The sequence below is a fragment of the Sceloporus occidentalis genome, unplaced genomic scaffold (genome assembly GCF_023333645.1).
Source record: "Sceloporus occidentalis isolate IW3139 unplaced genomic scaffold, rSceOcc1.0.p SCAF_159, whole genome shotgun sequence".
NCBI lineage: Eukaryota > Metazoa > Chordata > Lepidosauria > Squamata > Phrynosomatidae > Sceloporus > Sceloporus occidentalis.
Genome location: NW_028317139.1, coordinates 1,983,260 through 2,008,105, shown reverse-complemented (window position 1 = coordinate 2,008,105; position 24,846 = coordinate 1,983,260). Strand labels below are relative to the sequence as shown.

The following is a 24,846-nucleotide window of genomic DNA, read 5'->3' as shown; positions in this document are numbered from 1 at the left end:
CCTTTATACCTTTTCCTTTTAAACAAACCCCAAGTGTCATGACTGCCGTGACCCAGGAGCTCACATTGCAGGTGTTCTTCGCTCTGATACACCTAACAAGAGATTGAGCTCTAAGATAAGCAGGCAGGGACTTTGATGATTTCAACAGTGTACAGGCTCAGGTATACGCAGTTATAAACAGGCACTACTGCATAAGGCTTTAAGGTTTCTGAATACAGGGCAATAGGAAATGATGAAGTCAAACCTGGAGAGGAACTGGGACTTTCTGGCCTGTCTAGAGTTCAACCTTTTGGCTTTGCTGAGGTACTCAGCTGAGGTTTTTATGGTCCATGAGGATAGTGACCAGGTTTCTTTCCCCCAATTTCCCAGAAAATTGTGCTAATCTTGAAGAGCCAAAATAATGCCCAGGAGTTCTCAGTTGACAATGTCTTTATTGGACTCAGTGGAGGAAAACTTCTTAAAGAAAAAAGTGCAGGGATGTAGTCTGCCACGGAATTCGCTCCCCTAAGACAGGGCTGTCCGTATGTCAATTTTATAGGCATGGACCTCAACCATGAATCATTTCGATAAATCTAGGTGTATTAATACAGGAGCAGAAGTGGAAGACTCCTTGAGTGATTGAAAAGTTTGTACAGTCTTTTGGAGTCATGGCAGTGGGTGGAACAACAATGTTATACAAATCGTTGATATATTTTCTCATTTCAGGAGCTCACACCACAGGAGTTCTTCATCTTGACACATTTAGCAAGTTGAGCCCCTAAATAAGCAGACAGGGACTTTGGTAATGCCAACAGTGTGCAGGCTCAGCTATAGGCTGTTATAATAGGCACTGAGTATTGGTAGCAAAGCACAGCAGCAGTAGCTGGATACCTGTATAGGTTACGATGCAGGTAAATGCCAGGATAGGTAACACAGAATGCAGGTCAGGTATGCAGGATAAGTAGTCAGCCAAGGTCAGTACACAGAGCAGGTAGTCAGAAATAACCAAGGTTGGTACACACAGCAGGTAGTCAGATTTAGCCAAGTCTGGTACACGGAGCAGGTAGTCAGATTTAGGCAAGTCCAGTACACGGAGCAGGTAGTCAGATAAGTCAGATATGGTACACAGAGTCAGACAGGCTAGGTGTCTTAGATGCCATATTTTAATCAAAACTGAACACACATCGACAGGAACAGCTGTGCCAAGCGAGGACCACACTAGGGTGGCATATAGCAGCAGTTTCAGGTTTTTGAATCCTGGCACCAAATCATCTTGCCTCCCTCTGCCCGTCACATGGCAGTGATGTGCCCCCCTGGTGCACATCACAGAAACTCCTGCAATATATCTGGAAGCCTGTGCTAAAGGATGGTTGCCTAGGAGGCCCACTTTGGTAAGTGACATTAACACAGGCAAAAATGAAAATATTAGTACATTTGTCACAGTACAATATTTATGGAATCTAAGAACTGAAAACAATTTTTTTATTTTTAGCAGAAAAACTATATAATACAAGTTGTGCATTTTCATCTGATTGTTGAAAAAAAGCTATTGTTCTACATTAAATCTGAAGAAAATATATACACATTAGCTAAATGTTCTTTATACTGTTTAATCAACTGTTTTACATAATTTTTTTCTATATATAATTAAAAATGTATCGTGAACAACAAATATTGTCAGTCATTTGCCACAATACAGTAGACATCAGAGGAGTAATGTAGGCCAATGCAGAAGCCTCTGGTAGAATGGGTGTCAAGGTCTTAGAAACCCCAAGGGTTTTTTTTGTGCATAAGTTGCCCCATTTTAGCCTGTACTCGTGATGTGCTCAGAATGACTCATTTTTGATTCATTATCATAGTTTGACATATAAAGGCCTGTTTTGTGCAAAATTGGTACGTTGAGTTTATTTGATCCGTAATGCAACCACACGTATAGGAGTACAGATATCGTATATACATGACGAGCTGTTGTAAAAACCTTGCACCCAAAAGGGAACATACAGTACATGTAGATGGTACACCTAATCACAACATACATAGTGCCCCCTGTATTTTGTGTTATGGAACTAGTGTGAGAAATACAATTTTCCTGGTCCTGTTAACACGAATATGTTTTGGAATGGCGTAATTTGTGGAGGTAGCATGCAGACTATGTCAGACACCTTAGGGAGCATGATAACATATTAAAAATATATATTACAGTCATTATAGTGGTAAAATGCGTTAAAGTGATCAGACCTAACTAAGCAACCTTTGACTAACCTGAAGTGTCTCTTTATTGTAAGGCTTTTGATCTCTGTAAAGGTGATGTTGTCGTCACTATAAGAATTGTGTGTCTCCCCCAATACCTTGTTACAATCTTTAACATTCTTGTTGCAGTTAGTTGCATCCTGGTTAACATATATCCTTATTCCCAACGTAACCCTGTGTGTGTTAGCCTTTCATAGGCTTCATCGCAGTAGTAAACCCTCCATTTTCTTATCAAAGAAACATTTTTCTTGTATGTCTCTGTATTATTTGAGCTACGTGGATTTAAACTGTTTAGCCTAGACAAAGGTGTGTCGACACCTGGAAACCCCTAATTTACCCATTTCCAACATATGTACCAAACATCTTTAAGATAACTAATAATACTAATCATTTTCATAAAAGTTCGTAAGTGGAATGTAGAATACACCGGACTCTGGTAATTAATGCTGAGACAATCAGAGCTGCAACTTTTTTGGAAAGTGTTTTCTCCACCACATATAACATATACTATAATAGTATAGTTGTTACTTTGTGTCCACATCGATCAGAGGCCATTTCTTTAGGAAAAATTTTTGCCAATTCCTAATAGTACACCCCACATAGCCAGTGCCTCATCCCTCACACACGTCCTTGTCATGCTGTATTCTGAATCACCATGAGACTGCAATGTGGAATCGTATTTATGTTACAGAACTTGGACGCCAACCCCTGTATACCATCAATGGCTGACAAATCAAAGTCTCCATTTTTGTTTGGGGGTACAATTTTCAGCTCGCCATGCTAGAGACTGGTTATACTTTTGTTTAGATTTTTTAGAACAAAACATAAAGATCCCTACAGAAGGAAAAACTACAATTTAGAACACAGCCTTTTATTTATAATGGCAGCTAAAAAAACATTGACATTTAAAAAAAATGTCTCTGAGTTTTAATACACATAGCAAGAAAACACAATTACTGACCAAAACATTTTGTTCAAAATCAGCTAATTAACATTGCAACTTTGGATTTCGCTAAAATGCCTCTACTCCAATTTTAATTATTTATTGCATGTATCCTTTTTTAACTATTAGGTAGAACACTCTGTAGCAGAAGTACAGAACCTAGGTCCAAAAGGCTGAAGGTTAAAGGTTTGTTCCATAACAGCAAGAATATTTAGTTATTTAGTTATATTTGCAGAAATACCCTACAAACCATGTTTCCCTTACTGAGAGCAGATAAATGGTCTTTTGTGAAGCTATAAAAATATATTTAAATGTATTCATGAAAGTTTTGAATGTACATAAAGATGTGCTAAAAATGCATTTAAAAAGTGATGCAAACAGGTCAGACCAGATTGGCACTTTTGGTTATTTTCTGCAGTGCCTCTCTATGAATTTATGTTTTTTATTCTTAAACCAAACTCCTTCTGTTAAAGGTTTTATAGCAAAGCACCAGCTGCCGATAGACAATGCAACTTTGCTATTTGCAGACACACAATAAATATATATATATATATATAAATATATAAATTACACCAGGCTTTCACAATTTCATTGACTAGAGAAACCATCTGCATAAAGGTTATCTATGGCCATTAAACTACTTTCCCCATGGTGCTTCATCTACAAAGTGTACGTAGCGTTCTCTCTTTGCAGCTAGCATAACTGTATTTTATATTATTACATGTATATATACACCGATCAGCCATAACATTATGACCACCTGCCTAATATTGTGTAGGTCTCTCTTTTGCCACCAAAACAGCCCTGACCCGTCGAGACACGGACTCCGCTAGACCTCTGAAGTTTTGCTGTGGTATCTGGTAAAAGACGTTAGCAGCAGATTCTTAAAGTGCTGTAAGTTGCAAGGTGGGGCCACCATGAATCGGACTTGTTTGTCCAGCACATACCACAGATGATCAATTAGAATGGAATCTGGGGAATTTGGAGGCCTAGTCAACACCTTGAACTCGTTGTTGTGTCCTTCAAACTATTCCTGAACCATTTTTACTTTGTGACAGGGTGCCAGAAAAGCACATTATGCTGAAAGAGCTATCAGGGGGCAACGTGTCCACGAAACGGTGTACATGGTCTGCAACAATGCTTAGGTAGGTGGTACGTGTCAAAGTAACATCCACATGAATGGCAGGACCCAAGGTTTCCCAGCAGAACATTGCCCAAAGTATCACACTGCCTCCGCCGGCTTGTATTCTTCCCATAGTGCATCCTAGTGCCATCCACATGATGTAAAAAAAGATGTGATTCATCAGACCAGATCACCTTTTTCCATTGCTCCGTGGTCCAGTTCTTATGCTTACGTGCAGTGGCGACTCTAGAAACAATATATAGGGGGGGCACACAAGATACCACAGTCAAACTGGGGGGGCATTAATAATTTCCACCATTAAATCATACCACTGAAAAAACACACATATATATATATATATATATATATATTGCCAAAAGTAATGTGCTATGGAATGATACTTTTGTTATTGGACAATACAATACTTGATCATTCAACATGGGAAGCCTGAAGCCACAATTTAGTAAGACTAATCCTTGAAATCCTTTAAACAACACAATACCTTAACTTTTGCACTAAATGATTTCAGGGCCTAATATTAGATCCTGCTGCTGATATATATATATATATATATAATAGCCCCTGGTGGCAACTGCCCCAGTTGCCAATATATATATTAATATTAGTCCCTGCTGCCGATAGCAGGTATAGATCAACACATTAACACACAAACCCAGCTTTGCATGTATAGATCAATTGAAATTCACTTGTGATCTCAGCACTGAAGGTATATATAAAAAAAACAGAATCAGACATACAAATCGTGTGTTTGCAGGTATACAATAATAATATATGAAATGTAGCATTGCAGGTAAAGATCAAATAAATACATGGAAACAGCATTGCAGGTATTAATCAACTGAACAAGACATACAAACCCAGTATTTGCAGGTATACATAAATAATGTATGGAAACATAGCATAGCAGATATGGATCTACAGAAGAACACACAAACCCAGCTTTGCCGGTACAGATCAATTGGAATTCACATAAAAACACGGCATTAAAGGTATATTTAAAACCCCCTAAATTACAGGGATAGATCACAGGTTGCACACCCAGATAACACACATAAGAGACACATTCAGACAATTCATCCACATATTAACTCATGCTCTCCCTCATTCAGACAATTCATCCACATATTAACTCATGCTCTCCCTCATTCAGACAATTCATCCACATATTAACTCATGCTCGCCCTCGTTCAGACAATTCAGCCACATATTAACTCATGCTCTCCCTCATTCAGACAATTCATCCATTTTAAGAAACTACACCCCTTGGAGCTTCAAATGAGGGCTAAATGTATTTCTAGGACAAAAGTTGAGTGCACAAATAATGATGGAATGTGTCGCTTTGGCTAGAAAATATGTTTTTTCTAACCATAGCGACATGTTCATTTGTGTCTTGCTCACTCCAGGTTTGTACTAGAAACACATGCAGCCCCTCATTTGATGCACCAAGGGATGTCGTTTTTGCAAATGTGTAATTTTGGGCCATAATTTAACTTCCTACGTGAGCAGTAATGCCACGTCAAGGCTTCAACCCTAATTACTGACCATTCACACGCCTTTCATATCTCCATTCACTCGCTGAAGCACACACCATACTTTAAATACATTCACTCACAGAAGCGCACACCATTCTTTCCCCTTACAATCCCAAAGAAATGATGGTAAAGTGAGAATTTTTACTGCAAAAATAAGTTTTGCAGTAAAAATGCAAGGCGCTCCAGGGATGATATGGTTACTCACGTACCGCACAGGCTAAATGGCTGATTTTAATAATATTTGCAGTTCATTAGGATTTAAAAAATTGCCTCCCTCTACCGTTGGCTAAATTTAACCCCATGATCAAAGGGATCATAGGATTAAAAATTAGTATCGGCCATTTTTAAAAAGGGAATGTGACTTTTTATAGCTATATGATCGCTGTGGTAACATTGGCTACCACAGTGATCATTTAGCTAGAATACTTAAAGTAGTGTTTAAATAATTTAATTTGGGGGTCTCTAGGCAATTTTTACCTTTTTTTATCAGCCTTTAGAGACCCCCAAATCATTTTTTTTACATTTTAATTTTTTTAACTAAATATTTTTTTACAATCCATATACCGTTGGAAAGGTGAGGCGATTACCTTTCCAACTGTATATGTTGGGGGTATGTAGCTGCTTAGATGCCTGAGATACAGGCATCTAAGCAGCATGCCCCCATACCTCTTTAACAACTGACAATTGTCAGTTGTTAATAAAGTTGCGCGGTGACTTCATCGCGTTATTGCGCGAGACGTCACCGGGCAGATCGGGGGGCCCCGGTGATGCCCTTCAGTTTGAGGGGCAGATCGCCGGGGTAGGTGGTGATGGAGGTCCACAGACCTCCATCAAGGTAAGGTAGTGCCGTCGTTAGCACCTGACTGGGACTGCTAGCGACGGCACCATGCCGTCGTTAGCAGTCAAGGGGTTAAAGTCCCATTGCGGGACTCTCCTGGGAGGGTACAAATTCGACGGGGGGGCAACAGGGGGGGCAAGGAATAACCTTGGGGGGGCAATTCCCCCCCCTTGCCCCCCTGTAGTGACGCCACTGCTTACGTGCCCTTGTAGGCGCTTTCAGCAGTAGACAGGGGTCAGCATGGGCACTCTGACTAGTCTGCACAGCAGAGCTGCAGTTTTGGAGATGATCTGACCCAGTCATCTAGCCGTCACAATTTGGCCCTCAGTCGCTCAGATCCTTACACTTACACATTTTTCCTTCTTCTAACATATCAAATTTCAGGACAAAATGTCCCCTTGCTGCTTAATATATCCCCCCCACTGACAGGTGCCATGATAACAAGATTATCAGTGTTAGTCACTTCACCTGTCAGTAGTCATAATGTTATGGCTAATCGGTGTATATATATATATATATATATATATGCACACACACAAGTTCTCATCAAAGCAATAACCAAGGTTGGGTGGAACCAAAAAGGAAGGTAGCCATAGCATCTTATGCCTGTCCCCTGCCCACTGCATGATTCTTGATGGATTGGTAGCCCATAATCATTATGTCTCTTTGAAAGCTGAAATGTACATTGTCTATGGAAAAGTCAAAGCCATATTTTTATAAAGAGCGGATATGGGGACAGTTTTTAAGTAATCAAGGGATCAAGAGAGTACAGAATAAAACAAGAAATTGAGCAAAAGATTTTGCTCTGAATCAATCAGTCCAGACAAGGTCACCCATGCTGTATAGATACAGTCCTAAACAGAAGAGGAAAGAGGTACACTTTTTATGGATAATTATATATATGCACTAATGTGTGGATTATATATTGTGATGAAACCATGTTGCCGAATGAAAATATTAAACCTTTTTTTTTTTTAAATGACTAAATATCCTGTGCATCTGAAATGTTACATAAGAAGAGTGATCGATAATGAGCCCCATTTTCTTTTCAGAAATGCGTATGATTTGCCAAGTGGTTTATATCTATTCGCAATTAATTTTCCAATGTTCATTTTTTGTTGTTTCCAGAAATGTTCATTTCATTCTGCTTGGTATAGTTTCATGCAAAGCCTGGATTCTGTACCTGCAGCATGGCAGCAAGTTCATCTGTCCTACCGAGGCAGGACAATCAATCTTCTCTAAATCCGCACATACAAACAAATATCTAATCAACTGCAAGGCTTGTATGCTCGTAGAATTACAAATTATAGCTGCCTAGCCTGGTCAGCTGTCCAGATTTGCCCTATTGTGCTCTCGAGGCTGCTTCAGTATTTGCAGGTTTCTAAAAGCCTTGTTTTTGTCATATACCCCTGGCCAAGATTTTTAGAAATGTACTACAGTAGCATAAGTGCCAACAGTCTCAAATTCGCTGGTATATTCCCAAAAGTTTGGTTGATCTTGAGGCTGTTGATTGTCCTTCATATTTCCCCGTGGGAGAATCATTATACAGTCCCTGTCACCAAAATTAAATTAATACTTAACACAGTATAAAAAAACCTAAATTTTTAAGTGTATGGTAAATTTTGGATGTTTGTCATAAAGAAAAAAAATTAACCTACTATTCACATGGAAGACACTAGACACTGAACTTAATCTCAAAAACGGTACCATTTCAAATGTTTTTCAACCCAAAATATTTGCCACTCATTGGTGGCAGCTGAAACCATACAATTTAAAGGGGCACTCCAGCCATCGTATGCACTTGACTGGTCTCTTTAAAATGCGATGGTGACACTCAGCTTTTTGCTTGCAGGTGATATGTTCGCCGGAACACTTCAGCAACTGCTCAGGCTCAGCTAATTCCCGAGAGAGAGGCTTTAATGGAACCACCTATGCACATACATTGAAAGTGCTCCCATTGATACATATGGGACACTGGATACAATTTATTCAGGTTGTCTACAGAAATGTCCCTGTCATGGCAACGTAAGATGAATTGCAATCCTACAGACCAATTGGTAATACAACACAAGCAAATTCCAAAATGTCCTCATTATTAAAAGAAGAGATAGCTGGCGCAACAGTAATGTAATATTCCTGCCCTCTTCCTCCACGTTGTTCCTCTGGCTTCATGCCTCCTAGAACAAATCAGTCAATCTGAGAACCTCCCACACATACCTGGCAACCTGCGTCAACAAGGAACTTAATGCAAAATAGATCTCGTGGAATGAACATGAAATAGATATTTGAAACCTTGTGAAGTTTTCAACAAAAGCAATGCTAACATTCTATGCCACAAAATCATGAGACAATTCGGTCCACTTGCTCCCAGTAATGCGCTTGAAGGCACAACACCTGTATAGAACAACATATCTCACAGTTTCAACATATGACACGGCACAGCCCAGAATTATCCATGAAATATGATAAAAAAACTGGTCTTTCAACATATTTCACAATATTTCACAATAGCACACTTCCTTGAGTTGAATGAAATTGTACACAGAACCCAACGAAGCACTATATTTTTGATGGACATACAGAACATACAAAAATAACTTGGCTCACATGCAATTAATGTAAGCAATCTTGAATTTTGGCAAACAGAGCATCCTAATATCTAAAAATGAAAATGTTTCTTTATACAAAAATAAAATGTGGCTGGGGTGTCTGACTATTCTGAATATTTCTGAAATTCTAGAAGGAGGGACTGCCTGTAGCCATTGTTCACGGAACAAATGCTGTAAGTACGGCTAACATAATTACATGTGGGCTGAGGCACAAGCAAATCTGATAAGGGCAACAGGTTTAACTGATTTTTAAAATTGGAGGAATCCATGTTCTAATCGTGTTTTAAATGCCAAGAAAAAAAACCATTTGAAAACATTTGATGAAAATATTTTTAAGACGCTTTTTAAAAATATCTAGTATGGACCAACGCTAATTAAAATAGCGTAAAATAATGTGTACATATGCTGTCCACGTAAATATATGAGGAGTCCCGTGTCATGGTCACCACAGCAAGATAGGGGATCATTCAATTTTTTCTCTTTAATAAATTGCCATTTTCCAGATTAACCCCAATGACAATTTTTATACCTGTATACAATGTATCAATATGTTTTGGTTTTCGTTCCACTTAAGTATTAATGAAAATCACCATTTTCTTCACATCTTTAAAACTTATTAAACCATTTTTCCACTGGTAGAACCTCTTGTCCATTTTCATGTAATAATGCGGATCAAAGTCAGAAAACATGGCTGGGCTAATAAAAGGATTCTAAAGCATACCCATCAACATTTCAAATCAGGGCACCTTTGTTGTGGTATGTGGCTAGAGGCAGTGAGAGGCAGTGTGGGGTTGAAATCCAGGGCTAGAGGCTGAAATGTGGCACTTTCTCTTTAACTATGGCACAGAGTTGCATTAAAATGCCGTGCTTTATGCTTTTCAAATATAGTTTTATTTCTCTTAACAAGGACATATCAGACACAGGTTGTCAGGTGACCCATGCTTTGCTACGGTGTCAAGGGCAAGTTGGAGAGATCAGATGATAGCTTGTTACTGGCCCAGAATACTCTACTGCTTAGTAGTGACGTTCTGTACCTGTCTGCCAGGATACGTCATGTCCTGGTTCTTAGCACACAGACCTGCTGACTGTAAGTAACCCTTAATTATACATGGATGTATGATGGAGAACCCCCCAGGATTTCTACCCTGAAGCTTTCCCTCTTCTGATCCTTATGCAGGGCCGGCCCAAGACTTAATGTCGCCTAGGGCGAAGTTTAAAATGATGCCCCTCCCGCCGACGCCGGGGTGGGGGGCGGCATTTTAAACTTCGCCGACGCCATTATCTACCCTCCCTTCCTATCATCTACCCTAACCCCCCCCCTTTGTACTTACCTTTAAACAGCCCTGCTGCGAGTCTCCCTGCTCTGCCACGGTGCCGGCTTGTAATGCTGAGCGCCGGAAATTGACGTCACTTCCGGCGCTCAGCATTACAAGCCGGCACCGAGACTGAGCTAGAGGGCTCGCAGAGGAGAGAGTAGGGCCGGCCCTGTCCTTATGGGAGGCAGAAATGGAGCATGTCCGGTCTATGGTGGCAGGGTTAGCTCTACACAGGGAGAAGGAGAGTCAAGAATGTGGCAGGACCAAGTTGGGGAATGGTCAGGGCCAAATGTGGCTCCCCAACTACACTGATATGGAGTCCCAATAATTAGTTCTGATTTCCATTGCCTCCAGGCAATGTATATGTCGATAGGTGTGGACTATTTCATAATCAAACCCTCGGCTGTTATACAATGCGTGACCCTGGTCTCTTACATAAAAAAAAAAATACTTCTCAAACCTTACCTTACTCGTTTGTCTTCTATTTTCTTCAGGTGTTCATCTCTCTGTAAGACAAGCATAATGGACTCCCTCTCTTGATCCAATAAGTAGGAGAAGTTGATGATTTCTATGTTTCTGGACATTGTGAATCTGTGTTGTTTTACGATTCGTTAAAATGTGTGCTTTTCTTTCTGCTTTGGAGAAGCGAATTTCTAATTGGCTTCATTCAGATGGAATAGACATTTCTTCAATAAGAGTTTGCTTTCTTGAATATGTATACAGCCTAATAAATGGATTGACTCTTCAGTAGGGTGCACATAGACCTGGGGAGAGGTATTTCCACAGCAGAGTTTGAGACTGTTAATTCAGATCCTGTTTGAAAAGTGCAAAACCAAATAGGATCCCAAATTTTCATTGTTATCCTCTCTGAAAAGAAAAACAATTAATTTATTAAAAATATATTATAATATAATATATGATATATAAAATATAATCTACTACTTTTAAAACGTTATTTAATCACATTGACTAAACCCCTTGAGCTTTTTTTTGGGGGGGGGGGCACATTTGTTTCCACTTGGCAGAATAAGCCAATTATTATAGGTTTTTAGATTTTTGTGACAATGTTATAACAGCAACACTTTTACAATTTTTTTTCAGTTAACATATACTGTATACAAGTATGCTGATTAAGGCAAACTGTGCATCCCATCACACCATAATGGTAAGAATACAAATAGTAAAAGTATCAAAAACACTAAATAATTTTCCTAAAAGCCACCACCACCTATATATATATATATATATATACATATATATATTTTTTGCTAATATGCAAGGATAAGGCACCTGTTTTACCCTTGCGTGTTACCAGAGATGAGACATTTTTGTCTTGCATTCTAGGCAAGCTCATCTCACAATAGATCGGCTTGAAGCATGTTGCAACTTTTACTTAATTCCATAATGGCTGCCTACGACATGCACCAATGACAAGGATTAGACTTGTTTCTAGTTAATGTTACATATAGAGAAGGTTTGGATCAATCTTTGGTTAATCATCAATTCTCTCTACGGAGATAGATAAAGCCTCAATGTTTAAGTGTAAATACGTCTTTCTTCGTTTACAGAACTTTCACGTGTGTACATTTAATGCTTCCACCTGGAGCGGTAACAGAAGGCAGCCACATTATATTAGAGGAACATTGATCCCGAGATATGTGGTTGATCTTGAGGATCTACTTTGCCAAAAAACACATTTCATGCATGCAAGAAACCAAGAGGGTTAAAGAGTAAACAGTATCCTCCACAAGCTTATGTTTGCATGTTATAAAGAACATTTTTTTACTGAAAACACATTGAAATGGTGCGAGTAAGGGAGAATGCTTTTCATATCTTTAGTGACCTTTTCCCTATCTGTGGTAAAGCAGCCAGGTGACTGAACACAGCAATGTTAAATATGTTTAGGAGGTGTGCGTTCAAACACAAATATTGTTAAAAGGATGTCAGTGCGTTTAATGGTCATCAGATATAACCAAGACAGATAAAGCACAGAGCAAATAAAATACAAACACAAAGGTGTCAACTCAAATAAAACACTCCAAATGCTTCTTATAAGGTTCCCGCACTTATTTGTATAGAAAGATTATATTGAATTGGATAGCTAAACCTGGATAGTACAACCTCCATAGCATGCTGTACCCAGCTCTGCACATCATCAAGAGCACAAACATATTACATTATTATAAAGACATATATATATAAATGAAGTGTCGTCCCACGACCTGTTGGTCTCACCGTCTCCAAGCATCGACTAGATTGTAAGCTCGCAAGAGCAGGGCCCTTTTCTCCTTTGCACCAGTTTGTTATTGTATGTGTTTCTAAATTGTTCTAATGACTGCGGAATCTGCTGGCGCTTTATAAATAAATGTAATGTAATGCCATTTTGGAGTTGACCTCCTCCGCCGGTGGACCTTCGGAAGTAGTGGGTCCCCGCTGAAGACCTGCAAACGGTAAGCCGCGCTCCAGTCTACTCGCACTCCTGTGTTACGTCATATGACCTAAGGTGACCCAGCCTGACCCCAAATGCCTAGTTTTTGGCCTATACGGTCCATGATACCTCAGGACTTTCAGTATCCAACTGCCCTTGGTTGGTGTAACCAGAGCCGGCCTTAGGCGTTGTGGCGCCCTGTGCGGACTACTCCTCTGGCGCCCCCCCTCACTGCCCCCTCAAACTACCCCCCTCTCTGCCCCTTCAAACTACCCCCCCTGTCCCTTCAAACTAACCCCCTCGCCCCTTCAAACTACACCCCCCCTGCCCCTCCAAACTACACCCCTCCTCTGCCCCTTCAAACTACAACCCCCCCCTCTGCCCCTTCAAACTACACCCCTCCTCTGCCCCTTCAAACTACAACCCCCCCCCCTCTGCCCTTTCAAACTACACCCCCCCACTTAACTTGTTGCCGGAGTCCTGCGGTGAGACCGGGAGGCATCCGTCTTCTCGTTCTGCCGCGCTGCCGGCATTTCATGTTGAGCGCCGGAATAGTCCGGCGCTCAACATGAGATGCTGGCACCGCGACGGAGTCAAGGAGAGTAAGGGGCGCCGAGCGGTTGCTGAGAACTTCACGAGCAACCGCTCGGCGCCCCTGCCCGGGACTTAGATTAAAGCATCGGGTTTTTTTTTTTTTTTTTTAAACTTTATTTAACATGAATGATGTTAAATAAAGTTAAAACAAAAACAAAAAAACCCCGATGTTTTAAGTTAAGTCCCGGGCAGGCGCCCCTGCTACCATGGCGCCCTGTGCGGTCGCACAGGTCGCACACCCCTAAGGCCAGCCCTGGGTGTAACATTCTATGATGTTCCTGCGTTATCTTGGTAGATTTTCCTGTTGTGACATGCCTTGACTTGACCCTGCTTGCTGTTTCCTATTTTGGCACTTTGAAAGTTTCCTTCTGGTTCCAGAAGGACACTCCATTTATCTGAAGCTTTTAGTCTCCTGTTCCTCTGGCTCCCAGTCTTTGTTCCTCAGGTCCTGGCTTATTCTGCTACTCGAGATCCTCTCCTCCAGAACCATTACAGTTATATTACGGAGCTCAGCAGTAAGAATTATAGCCACCAAGGGGGCAGTTGGACGACCTGCTCTTTATCAGGCCTAGTCCCTTTCTGCTGGAAGCAAGGGGTCTCTGTCTGCAATGATTGCCATACTCCTGTTCTCAGTGGTGTATTTAGGTTTTGTGCTGCCCTAGGCAAGACTAAACTCGGGCACCCCCCTAATAAAAAAATGGGCCCACCCCTTCCTGTCAAGACACCTGTTGCACCACAACTTAATTAAAGTGTATTTGATGCAGGATTGATATCTACTCTCTCTATAGGACTCCTTGTAATAGGATGTGCTCATCATTAAATTGCTGTAACACTTGTACAGCAGTATCGATTATGTTATCACATTAGACATAAGAAGGATGATAGTAAAGGGATTTTTCCTCCCTGGCAGGGATAATGGGTTTGGGAAACAATTGTCAATTTACAATCCGGCGGCAAACGCAGTGAGTTTCAATCCCATCCTGCGACGCCGCCCACAAGAAATGGCGCGGGCACGCGTCATTGGCTGGAACACTTGCAGGGGCCGTTCGATGGGTGTTTGGGGTGGCGTTTTTTGCTGCCCCCCTGAAATGTGTCGCCCAAGAATTGTTAAAGATTGTTGCAGGGAACGTAAACATGCATGGGGGGGGCATATCACTATTTTAAAGACAAGACAAAGCATTGATTAAGGTTTGGGTCTTTACATTAGTAAAAAGTGGCAGGCTAGAGGGTCCGAATGGTTCTTATCTACCATCAATTTCTGTTTTTATGTATTATGTGAAAGAGTTAGATTCACTTAACCAGGCACCAGACAACACTTATAGCTCAGCAATAATTGCTCTTGCCATGGATAGATAAAAAGCTTCCATCTGGTATACTTTTATAAAACAATTCCACTGAAAAATGAATTTAAAATTGCTACTCCTTCCCACTTAAATCAGAGGTTGTCATGACAACCAATTATTCCGCAAAACGAAACAGAACATTTGACGAAAAGTACAATACTAATAAACTTTAAGAGGAAAATGAAACACAAAACCTGGTTACTTGGTTTCTAAGCAAATTTCCCTTTTTTTCGATTTGTCCCTTAGCTTGAAAGTATTATTATATCATTTTTTCTTAAAGAAATATGTTTACATTTTTGATTAGCACAATTATTATTATTTTTCTGAGAGAAGCATTAACCCTGTTTAAAAACTGATAATTTCCTTTTGTTCTGTTATTAATTTCCATAAGGCATTATGACTTTTCATTTGGATGTTTTTTTGAGATTTTAGGTGGGTATTGCTTATTGCAAAGAAACTTCATATTCAATGATAGTAAATTATAGATATTTACAAATTATTATGTGTATTTTTATGACGGTTTACATTTCTCTTTAATACATATGATCATACCTGGGAACTCTCCGGGTTTGACCCGGAGATTGCCGGGTAAAGCAACGCTTCTCCGGTTCAAGACCCGAATCCTCGCGGGGTCTTGACACGCCCAGCTCCCCGCCCATTTTCCCTTTAAAAGGGGGTGTTTCCCACTGCTGTCAACAGGAACTCCCACCGACATCACTGGACCGCCCGCTGACATCAGTGGGCAGTCCTGGCCGCGTCCGCAAGGGAAGTCTCCAGGTAGACGGAGCCCATAAGTTCCCAGGTATGCATATGATAGTTGTGTCCCCTTTAAAATATAATGTTGTCCCCTTTTAAATGCATGGTCGGTTTTCTTTCGTGTTTACGGCTGTACACGTGTGCCAGCCAGCTCCAGCTATTATAACTGGAGAATGTGAAAATGAGCAATACACAACATTAACACACAGTAAGACATACTGATACAAAAGGAGAAGAGGGCATCGCTCTTTTGAGCTTGCAATCTAGAATAGCAGGCACGAAATGGATAGAATAAATTTGTTTTAATGATCTGGTGTTCCGAATTTAGACATACATGGCATGTGTGGCATCACAGGCAGTACCCAGAATCATGTTCCTAGTCACCACAAAGGAAAGACTTGTAGATCAGAATGTTGAAGACCTCAAGATTAAACTAGAAGTTATTATATTCCATATAATATTTATGCCGCTGCTGCTTCTCTTGCTGGTGATAGGACATTGATGGGCTTATAGCTGGCTGCTCAGTTAATATGGGCTGGCATCCTAGAGATGTGTTTATTAGTTTATTCAAGATAGGTAATGACTGGAGGGTATTCCTACAATTTCAAAGCTGTCAGTGAAAGATTAAAGCCAGTGGATTCTCATTTGTAATGAGCCAATAAAATACTCAAATGGTTTATTATTCAATTAGTACCGTTTTCCAAACAATTTACATTGATAGAACAGAAACGCAATAAACATCACAAGCTAGACAGTCGATATAGTAATCCGTAATTCATGACGCATCTGGTAATATGTGATAACTGCCTTATTAATTTTTGCATTTTCTGTGCATATATAATACAGGGGGGTGTAGTTAAGCACATTCAAGAGTTACAACATACAAGCAGCAACATACTCAGTAGATGTGCATAAAGCCCGCGGAACATCTTTCACTGAGCGTTAAATAAGATATTGAATCACATTGGCTCAAACATTTACATATAGTTCAGTATAAATCATATATTCTGTAAACCTAAACAACCGTCGTTAAAGGGACTCTACAGAAATCTTCAATGCTGAGTAGTCCCTATAAATTTTCATTTGGTCCCTTTTGTAAAGAATTCGTCAGTATCCCCCCAATCATATACACTTGCCTCTCTCCACACCCTTGTATTTCCCCAAAACACCTACTGGCCGCTAATTAGCACGCACCCTATACACACCACCAGCTATGTCCACAGCTGGCTTTCACAAGAATCCCAGTGCGGGTCAAACAAGACTCCACAACTTAACTTGGAGTAGTCAATCTGGACAGAAACAAGGACCATGGAAGGGGTGGTGCACTGCAGCATATTAAAGTCATATATTAAGGTATTCTAATATGCATGCTTGGCTGGTGGGGCTGCATGGAGCACAAGAATAGGGCCCATTTTGGCTTCTGCTGAATTAGTACTAATATGGCTAATAATAATAATTAATAATACATTGGTACTACTTTACCGCTGCTGGGAAAACAGCATTAAAGCATATTGGCTGGGTTATCCCTTTAATTGAATTATGCACATCTGTAATTAAGTATTAGGTATGTTACAACTTCAAGGTAATAAAAGCACCCAATTACTTACTGTAGGTCACAGCCTTTCTAGTAATTGTTTAAATGTAATTACAACAGAGATACACGGATGTAAACAACACCTACATTAACATAATTATGAATCAGGGATAGTTTACATGGAACAGGCTTTAGATTATGCTTATATAGCAGAAACAGAATCTCAAATTCTAGTGCGGCATGAATATATACCGGGGGCAACACCCCATTCGATTGTTGGCATGATACCAAAGAAGATTTTTTATTTTTTTTTACAAAAAATTTTAGTAAGTAAAAAAAGTAAACTCTTATAGTCTGTTAATTTAACTAGCTGTTTGCAGGTAACAATGCATAATTAAAATGTAAAGTGACAGAAGAGACCGCCTGACATGCGCAGAGAACACTGATTATAATTGAAGCTCTTCCCTGCCACTGATTAAATGCTATATGCAGTCAACAAATGGTGTGTAAACAGGACCGGGTGTTGCATTGTGGATGTGGAGCTGCAGCATCTCCCAAAGGTACGTCTCTTTTATTTTTATCTACAGGTTGAAGAATGCATATTAGTACTTTATGTATTCTTTGTTTAGGAGGCTGCCTGGGACACTAGACTGTCCTTTAATTGAGTAACCCCTTTGAGTGTATTATTTCTATGTTAGGGTCAGATATACCCGGTTGCATTTTAAACTCAGTCAGCATCCCCATGTGATATCCAGTCTGACAATTGCCTACAGCAATTCTAGATGAGTACATTCTCAGCAAATGTATCATATTCAATTGACATGAATCACCTTACATAGAAGTCAAAATATTTTAAGGAACAGTAAAAGGTAAAAAAAACACAGCTACTTTTGCTGACAGTGTAACAGTGACTGGACCTGGGGAGCCTTACAAAAGTTGATATGTCGCTAAATCTGTTTGAGAAGAAGACCAGATGGCTCCTTTAACTGAGGAAAAGGATAAGCCTTAACAAACACCTTTATAAACACCCTTTATAAAAGTGTACTTTGTTTCCTACGGTTATATATCGGTAACAGTGAGAGATAAAATCAAGCATCTACCGCCTTGCACAGACAGATGCAAATCCACCTGTACTCAAAACATAAGACATGTCCTTCACTATATTGTGTATAGCTTGAGTATAATACATTTCAATCAATTCTTTTCACTGCAACTGAAGTCATTTTTACTAGCCAAAAACAAACCACTGGTGAAAAGCAAAACAGTACACTAAATGCGAAGGTGAAAACTGAATTGGGAATACTGCGCAGTGTGTCCTCCAACTGGTAGGTGAACCCTGACACCAGCATAGGGCCCAATGGATGGGTAAAACTCCTTCGGAGTACATTAGCGTCAGGTGATAAAAGGACACCTCATGCCAACACTTCCTCTTGGTCTTATAAATAGTGTTGAGAATTAAAGGACCCGGAAGAGAGGAGGTTCAGGGCCTTTGTATCCTGGGACACCAGGGACCCTAAAGTACTACAGTGGACATGATAACTGCAGACTAACCTGTAGGAAGAACACTGACATGATATAATGTAATATAACAAAACTCCCACTTGACACAGAACACAAAGGAGATGGAATGGAAAGATTGAAATGGGTCAGGAGCTCTCTTGTGTTCTTCTCCACTGACCCTCAATACATTTCCAGATTGTAAAATGAAATCCATAAATCCTAATGATCCTTGAGGTGTATTACATGTACTACTAAAAGAAGGATCAAATCTATACCACAAGCTCTTCCCTTAGTATTGACAGCTGTGTTGTAACAGGAACAATCAGATGATATTTCAGAAGAACAGAACACTAGCAGAAAGCTTGTCAAAGTATCATATTGTATATGAAAAGTTATCTTACCTTATCAAGCTATGACTTATTATAAATACGGAAAGCAGAGAGTTTCTGATCCGTCCTTCATCAGAAAACACAACTTTCACTGTGTAACAGACAGAGCTTTCAAAGGTCTCTGCTGCAAAACCTGACAAACCAGACTGCCTTGTCCAGATACCAACGACAATACACACGCCCACCAGTTCAATGTCTGCCTGCCAATATCACTAGCAAACATCCCAGTAAACGCCCCATTCAACATTTAGTCTTGAAAGGTGACGTGCTTCCAGCCAGGTAATAATTCCTAGGAAGTTCTGCCTTTTTCCTGTCCAACCTTTAGGCGTTTGTGTAACCTGTTTGAGCAGCACTGCCGGGATGTCACAAATTTACCACCAACTACCATGAATACTTGACATTCTAATCCTGATGACATAGAAACATATACACAGAAACAGAATTTGCAGGCAGCTATGTTATATTAAGTCCATCTATTCTGAACATTTCAGCCCACTATAGAACTACAAACGTTATTTGGTTCTTGACCTTGCTTTATATTCAGGATAACCTCATGCCTATGTGTAAGGGTCCCGGGGTTCGGCACCTACCGGGACGCCCGCCCGTCCAATCCGGCAGGTCCCGCGCCGTTCGCGGCGCCTCCTCCACGCCAGCTACTAGACGCGCGCGCGCGCGTCACAACAAAACTTTATGCGTTCCCTGCCGCGGACGGCGGGGAACGCGCCTGAGTGACGTCACGCACGTAGGCGTGGCGTTCATGAGCGGGTAATTCAAAAACTGAGCACTGAGACTCATTCAGTGCTCAGTTATTGTGCTGTGCAGTTCGTGTGTTCTCGCCCTTCGTTCCTGTATTGACCCTTTGTGCACCAGACTCGGCTTGTAGGAGATTGACTCTTTGTGTACCAGACCCGGCTTGTATGAGATTGACCCTTTGTGTACCAGACCTGGCTTGTAGGAGATTGACCCTTTGTGTACCAGACCCGGCTTCGTATGAGATTGACCCTTTGTGTACCAGACCCGGCTTCGTATGAGATTGACCCTCTGTGTACCAGACCCGGCTTGTAGGAGATTAACCCCTCGTACACCAGACCCGGCTCCTGTTCCTCAGCCTGCTTCCTGCTTTCCGGTCTCCACCTGTATTTGTTTTTAGGAGCTCCTCTTGAGTTCCTAACATAATAACTGAGCCACCATGGAGTCCGCAGGAGTAGCAGACGCCATTTCTGCCCTTTCTCAACAATTGGCTTCCATGAATCAGTCTCTCCAGGAGATGCATTCTGATCACAACCAGTTGCGTCAACAAGTTCATCAACTGCAGATGCAGCAGAATACTTCTCCGGAACCAGCACCGGTTCCCCCGGCACCAATCCTCGAGGGAGCTACTGCTCAGGAACCACAGGTTCCCTTACCAGAGAGATATTCGGGGGACCGCAAGAAATATCGTACCTTCATCACCTCGTGTCAGATCCTATTCAATCTCAAGCCTCGTACCTACTCCTCTGATTATGTCAAGGTCCATACTGTCATCTCTCTTCTGTCAGATGAACCGCAGTTATGGGCTCACCACTTACTTCACAGTCAAAGCCCTCTCCTTGAGTCCTGGTCAACTTTTCGTCAAGCTATGGACACTCTCTATGACGACCCGTACCGAGTTTCTTCTGCTACTGCCTCTCTACGTTCCCTCAGACAAGGGAGAAGACCCGTAGAGGATTATATTGCAGAATTCCGGCGTATAGCTCTAGAAACCTCATGGAATGAACCCGCACTTCATGATCAATTCCGCTGGGGACTTTCTGATACCATTAAAGATGAGTTGGCACGTACGTCTATTCCTCCTGTGCTTGAAGACTTCATCAAAATGGTTACACAAATTGACCGCCGTTTTAGAGAACGACGCCAAGAACGTCAAGCAGCTACGTCTTTTTGGACTCCTAGTCGTACCGTACCTGTAACCCCAACATCACTCCCACCGGAGGAACCTATGCAAATAGGCATCGCCAGAGGTCCTCTATCACCTTCAGAGAAGGAACGACGCAGAACCATGGGACTGTGTTTGTATTGTGGCAGGTCAGGTCACCTGTTTAAAGACTGCCGATCTCGCAACCGCTTCCCCAAGGGTAAGAACTCTGCCGGTCACCTGTACAACTATACTGAAAAAGCTCCTTGTTCTAAGTCTCACTTGTCACTTTCTGTGTCTCTACAGTGGAATAAAGAATCTGTATCCCTATCAGCTATGGTGGACTCCGGGGCCAGCGGCAACTTTATTGACACAGAACTGGTCCGGAAACTCTCTATTCCCACTTGTCCCAAGAAACATCCTCTTTCCATCCAACTGGTGGATGGAAGTCCGCTCAAGACCGGGCCCATCATCACTGAGACTATCCCGTTAAAGGTTAAGATTGGAGCCAGCCACATTGAGACTCTCCAGTTCGACATGGTTCCCTCACCAATTTCTTCCGTCATCCTTGGCCTTCCCTGGCTAAGAACTCATAACCCTTCCATTAACTGGGAGACCTGCGTTTTTCAATTTAAATCTCCACATTGCATACAGACCTGCTTAAAGACTGTCTCAGTATGTCTGACTCAAGATATCACTTCACCTCGGGAACTTCCTATATCTTACCAACAGTTTCAAGATGTCTTCGAAAAGAAGAGCGCGGATAAACTACCCCCTCATCGTCCCTACGATTGTCCCATCGAACTTCTCCCTGGAGCTGCTATACCTTTTGGCAGAATTTATCCCCTATCGGAGCCCGAGCTGACTGTACTAAAAGATTATATTGATGAGAATCTCGTAAAGGGCTTTATCCGACCATCTACATCCCCGGCAGGGGCAGGAATATTTTTTGACCATAAAAATCTGGAGTATCTACGAACCGCTAAAAGATTACAACCTCGTCTGGCAAGATGGTCTCTGTTCTTTACACGATTCCAGTTACACATAACGTACCGTCCAGGCTCCCGCAACGTCAAAGCGGATTCCCTATCGCGTATGTATGACTTACCTTCTGATACATCTTCGAATCAGGACACAGTTCTGTCACCCAGTCATTTTTTGGCAGCTACTCATTCCTTATGGGACTCTATTCGAAGACACTCTCACCAGTCTAACCCCCCAAACATACCAGGATTACAATTTCGTCAAGGACTTTTTTACCATAAAGATCATATCTATGTGCCTCAGGAGATCCGTCTCCAAGTGTTACAGACCTTCCATGATACACCTCTAGCAGGACATGGTGGCGTGAAACAAACCCAAGATTTAATCCAACGCTCCTTTTGGTGGCCTAAACTAAAAGAAGAAGTAAAAACATTTGTGTCCTCCTGCTCTGTCTGTGCTCGTTCCAAAGACTCCCACCATAAACCCGCTGGTCTCCTCCAACCCCTTTCAACTCCATCTAGACCATGGGCAAGCATATCCATGGACTTCGTTACCGACCTACCTCCATCTTCACACCTGACCACCTTACTGGTGGTAGTGGATCGATTTACTAAGATGGCCCATTTTATCCCTTTCGAGCATCTTCCATCCGCGGTGGAGACAGCATGTCTGTTCGTCACACACATCTTCCGTCTCCATGGCCTACCTGACAATATCATCTCCGACCGAGGATCTCAATTCACCTCTCGCTTCTGGAATGCTTTTTGCGACCAAATCCACGTACACCGCTCCTTATCTACAGCTTTCCACCCGCAAAGCAATGGCCAAACCGAACGAACTAATCAAACTTTGGAGCAGTATCTCCGTTGCTTTACGACATATCTTCAAGATGACTGGAGTTCCTATCTACCGTTGGCCGAATTTGCTTATAATAACCACGTTCACCGATCCATCCGTATGTCACCTTTTTTCGCCAATTACGGGTACCATCCATCCATACTGCCTGGATCTCCAATTCTAAGTACAGTACCTTCAGTTTCAGAACATGTCACCAACCTTACTCAAACATACAAATTACTACATAATACCCTGAGTACTGCGAAACGTCATTATAAGTTCTTCGCAGACCGTCATCGACGTTCTGCGCCTTCCTATCAGATGGGCGACAAAGTATGGCTCTCTACCAAACACCTGAGGTTATCTTGTCCCTCTAGGAAGTTAGGTCCTAGGTTCATAGGTCCTTTCCCTGTTACTCGTGTGGTTTCCCCATTGGCGGTAGAATTGAAACTACCAAGCACCTTAACCGTCCATCCGGTTTTTCATGTATCACTGGTGAAACCATGGAGGAACAACCCGTTCCCGGGCCGTCACCCTGTTCCTCCTCCCCCCATCATTATTAATGATAACCCCGAATATGAAGTTGAGGATATTTTAGACTCTCGATATTATCGTAAACGATTACAATATCTCATACGGTGGAAGGGATATGACTCTGACGAAGACTCCTGGGAACCCGCTGCCAAGGTTCATGCTTCCACTTTAATTTCTGCCTTTCATTTACACCACCCTGGTCGTCCCGGTCCTTCAAGAGTCCAGAGGCCTCCCTTTAAGGGGGGGAACTGTAAGGGTCCCGGGGTTCGGCACCTACCGGGACGCCCGCCCGTCCAATCCGGCAGGTCCCGCGCCGTTCACGGCGCCTCCTCCACGCCAGCTACTAGACGCGCGCGCGCGTCACAACAAAACTTTATGCGTTCCCTGCCGCGGACGGCGGGGAACGCGCCTGAGTGACGTCACGCACGTAGGCGTGGCGTTCACGAGCGGGTAATTCAAAAACTGAGCACTGAGACTCATTCAGTGCTCAGTTATTGTGCTGTGCAGTTCGTGTGTTCTCGCCCTTCGTTCCTGTATTGACCCTTTGTGCACCAGACTCGGCTTGTAGGAGATTGACTCTTTGTGTACCAGACCCGGCTTGTATGAGATTGACCCTTTCTGTACCAGACCTGGCTTGTAGGAGATTGACCCTTTGTGTACCAGACCCGGCTTCGTATGAGATTGACCCTTTGTGTACCAGACCCGGCTTCGTATGAGATTGACCCTCTGTGTACCAGACCCGGCTTGTAGGAGATTAACCCCTCGTATACCAGACCCGGCTCCTGTTCCTCAGCCTGCTTCCTGCTTTCCGGTCTCCACCTGTATTTGTTTTTAGGAGCTCCTCTTGAGTTCCTAACACTATGTTATGACTGAGAAAATTCCCTCAATGAAAGTTGAATGGAAACTTATGTCTCATGGTTTTATTGCCACCACACAAGTAATGTCAAGGAAATGAAAATCTTCTGAAGTTGAATACAGCATGAGAAAATATGGTCTGCGTGGTTAATAAGCGGCAAAAGGTAAAGTGAGGGAAGGGTAATTCTAACAATATTGCCTTTTTTACGTATATGGTATAGATATAAAGATTGGTATAACTGGTTGATGTGTGATACCACCACGATACATTGTATAATCTATGTTTGTTGTATGTATTTGATGCATAAAATATATTTTACATATGTGAACACATTATAGGGGGTAAATAGCGAGTAAAAATAAAAGTTTTACAAAATCTCTCAATTATAACACATCCTCTTACTACTCTGAATTATGTGCCATGCTAATAACCAATTAACTGAGACAACTCTTAATACAGAGCGTACAAAATCAATGTTTTCTTTCTGCCTTATACAGATACAGTGGATATAAAAAGTCTATACACCACTGCTAAAATGCCAGGTTCTCGTGGTGTTAAAGAATGTGACAAAGATAAATCATATCAG

At 41.7% G+C, this 24,846-nt stretch overlaps 1 protein-coding gene across 1 annotated transcript in view; it reads right to left on the bottom strand.

Moving 5' to 3' along the window:
* The window catches only part of LOC149280157 (synaptotagmin-like protein 5), a 58,192-nt gene extending 46,997 nt beyond the window's left edge, over window positions 1–11,195 (bottom strand). The window contains exon 1 of the mRNA XM_089500772.1: window positions 11,077–11,195. Coding sequence (XP_089356898.1) covers window positions 11,077–11,195 — 119 coding nt within the window. The remainder of the gene's footprint in view (window positions 1–11,076) is intronic.
* Between the last annotated feature and the right edge of the window lie 13,651 nt (window positions 11,196–24,846).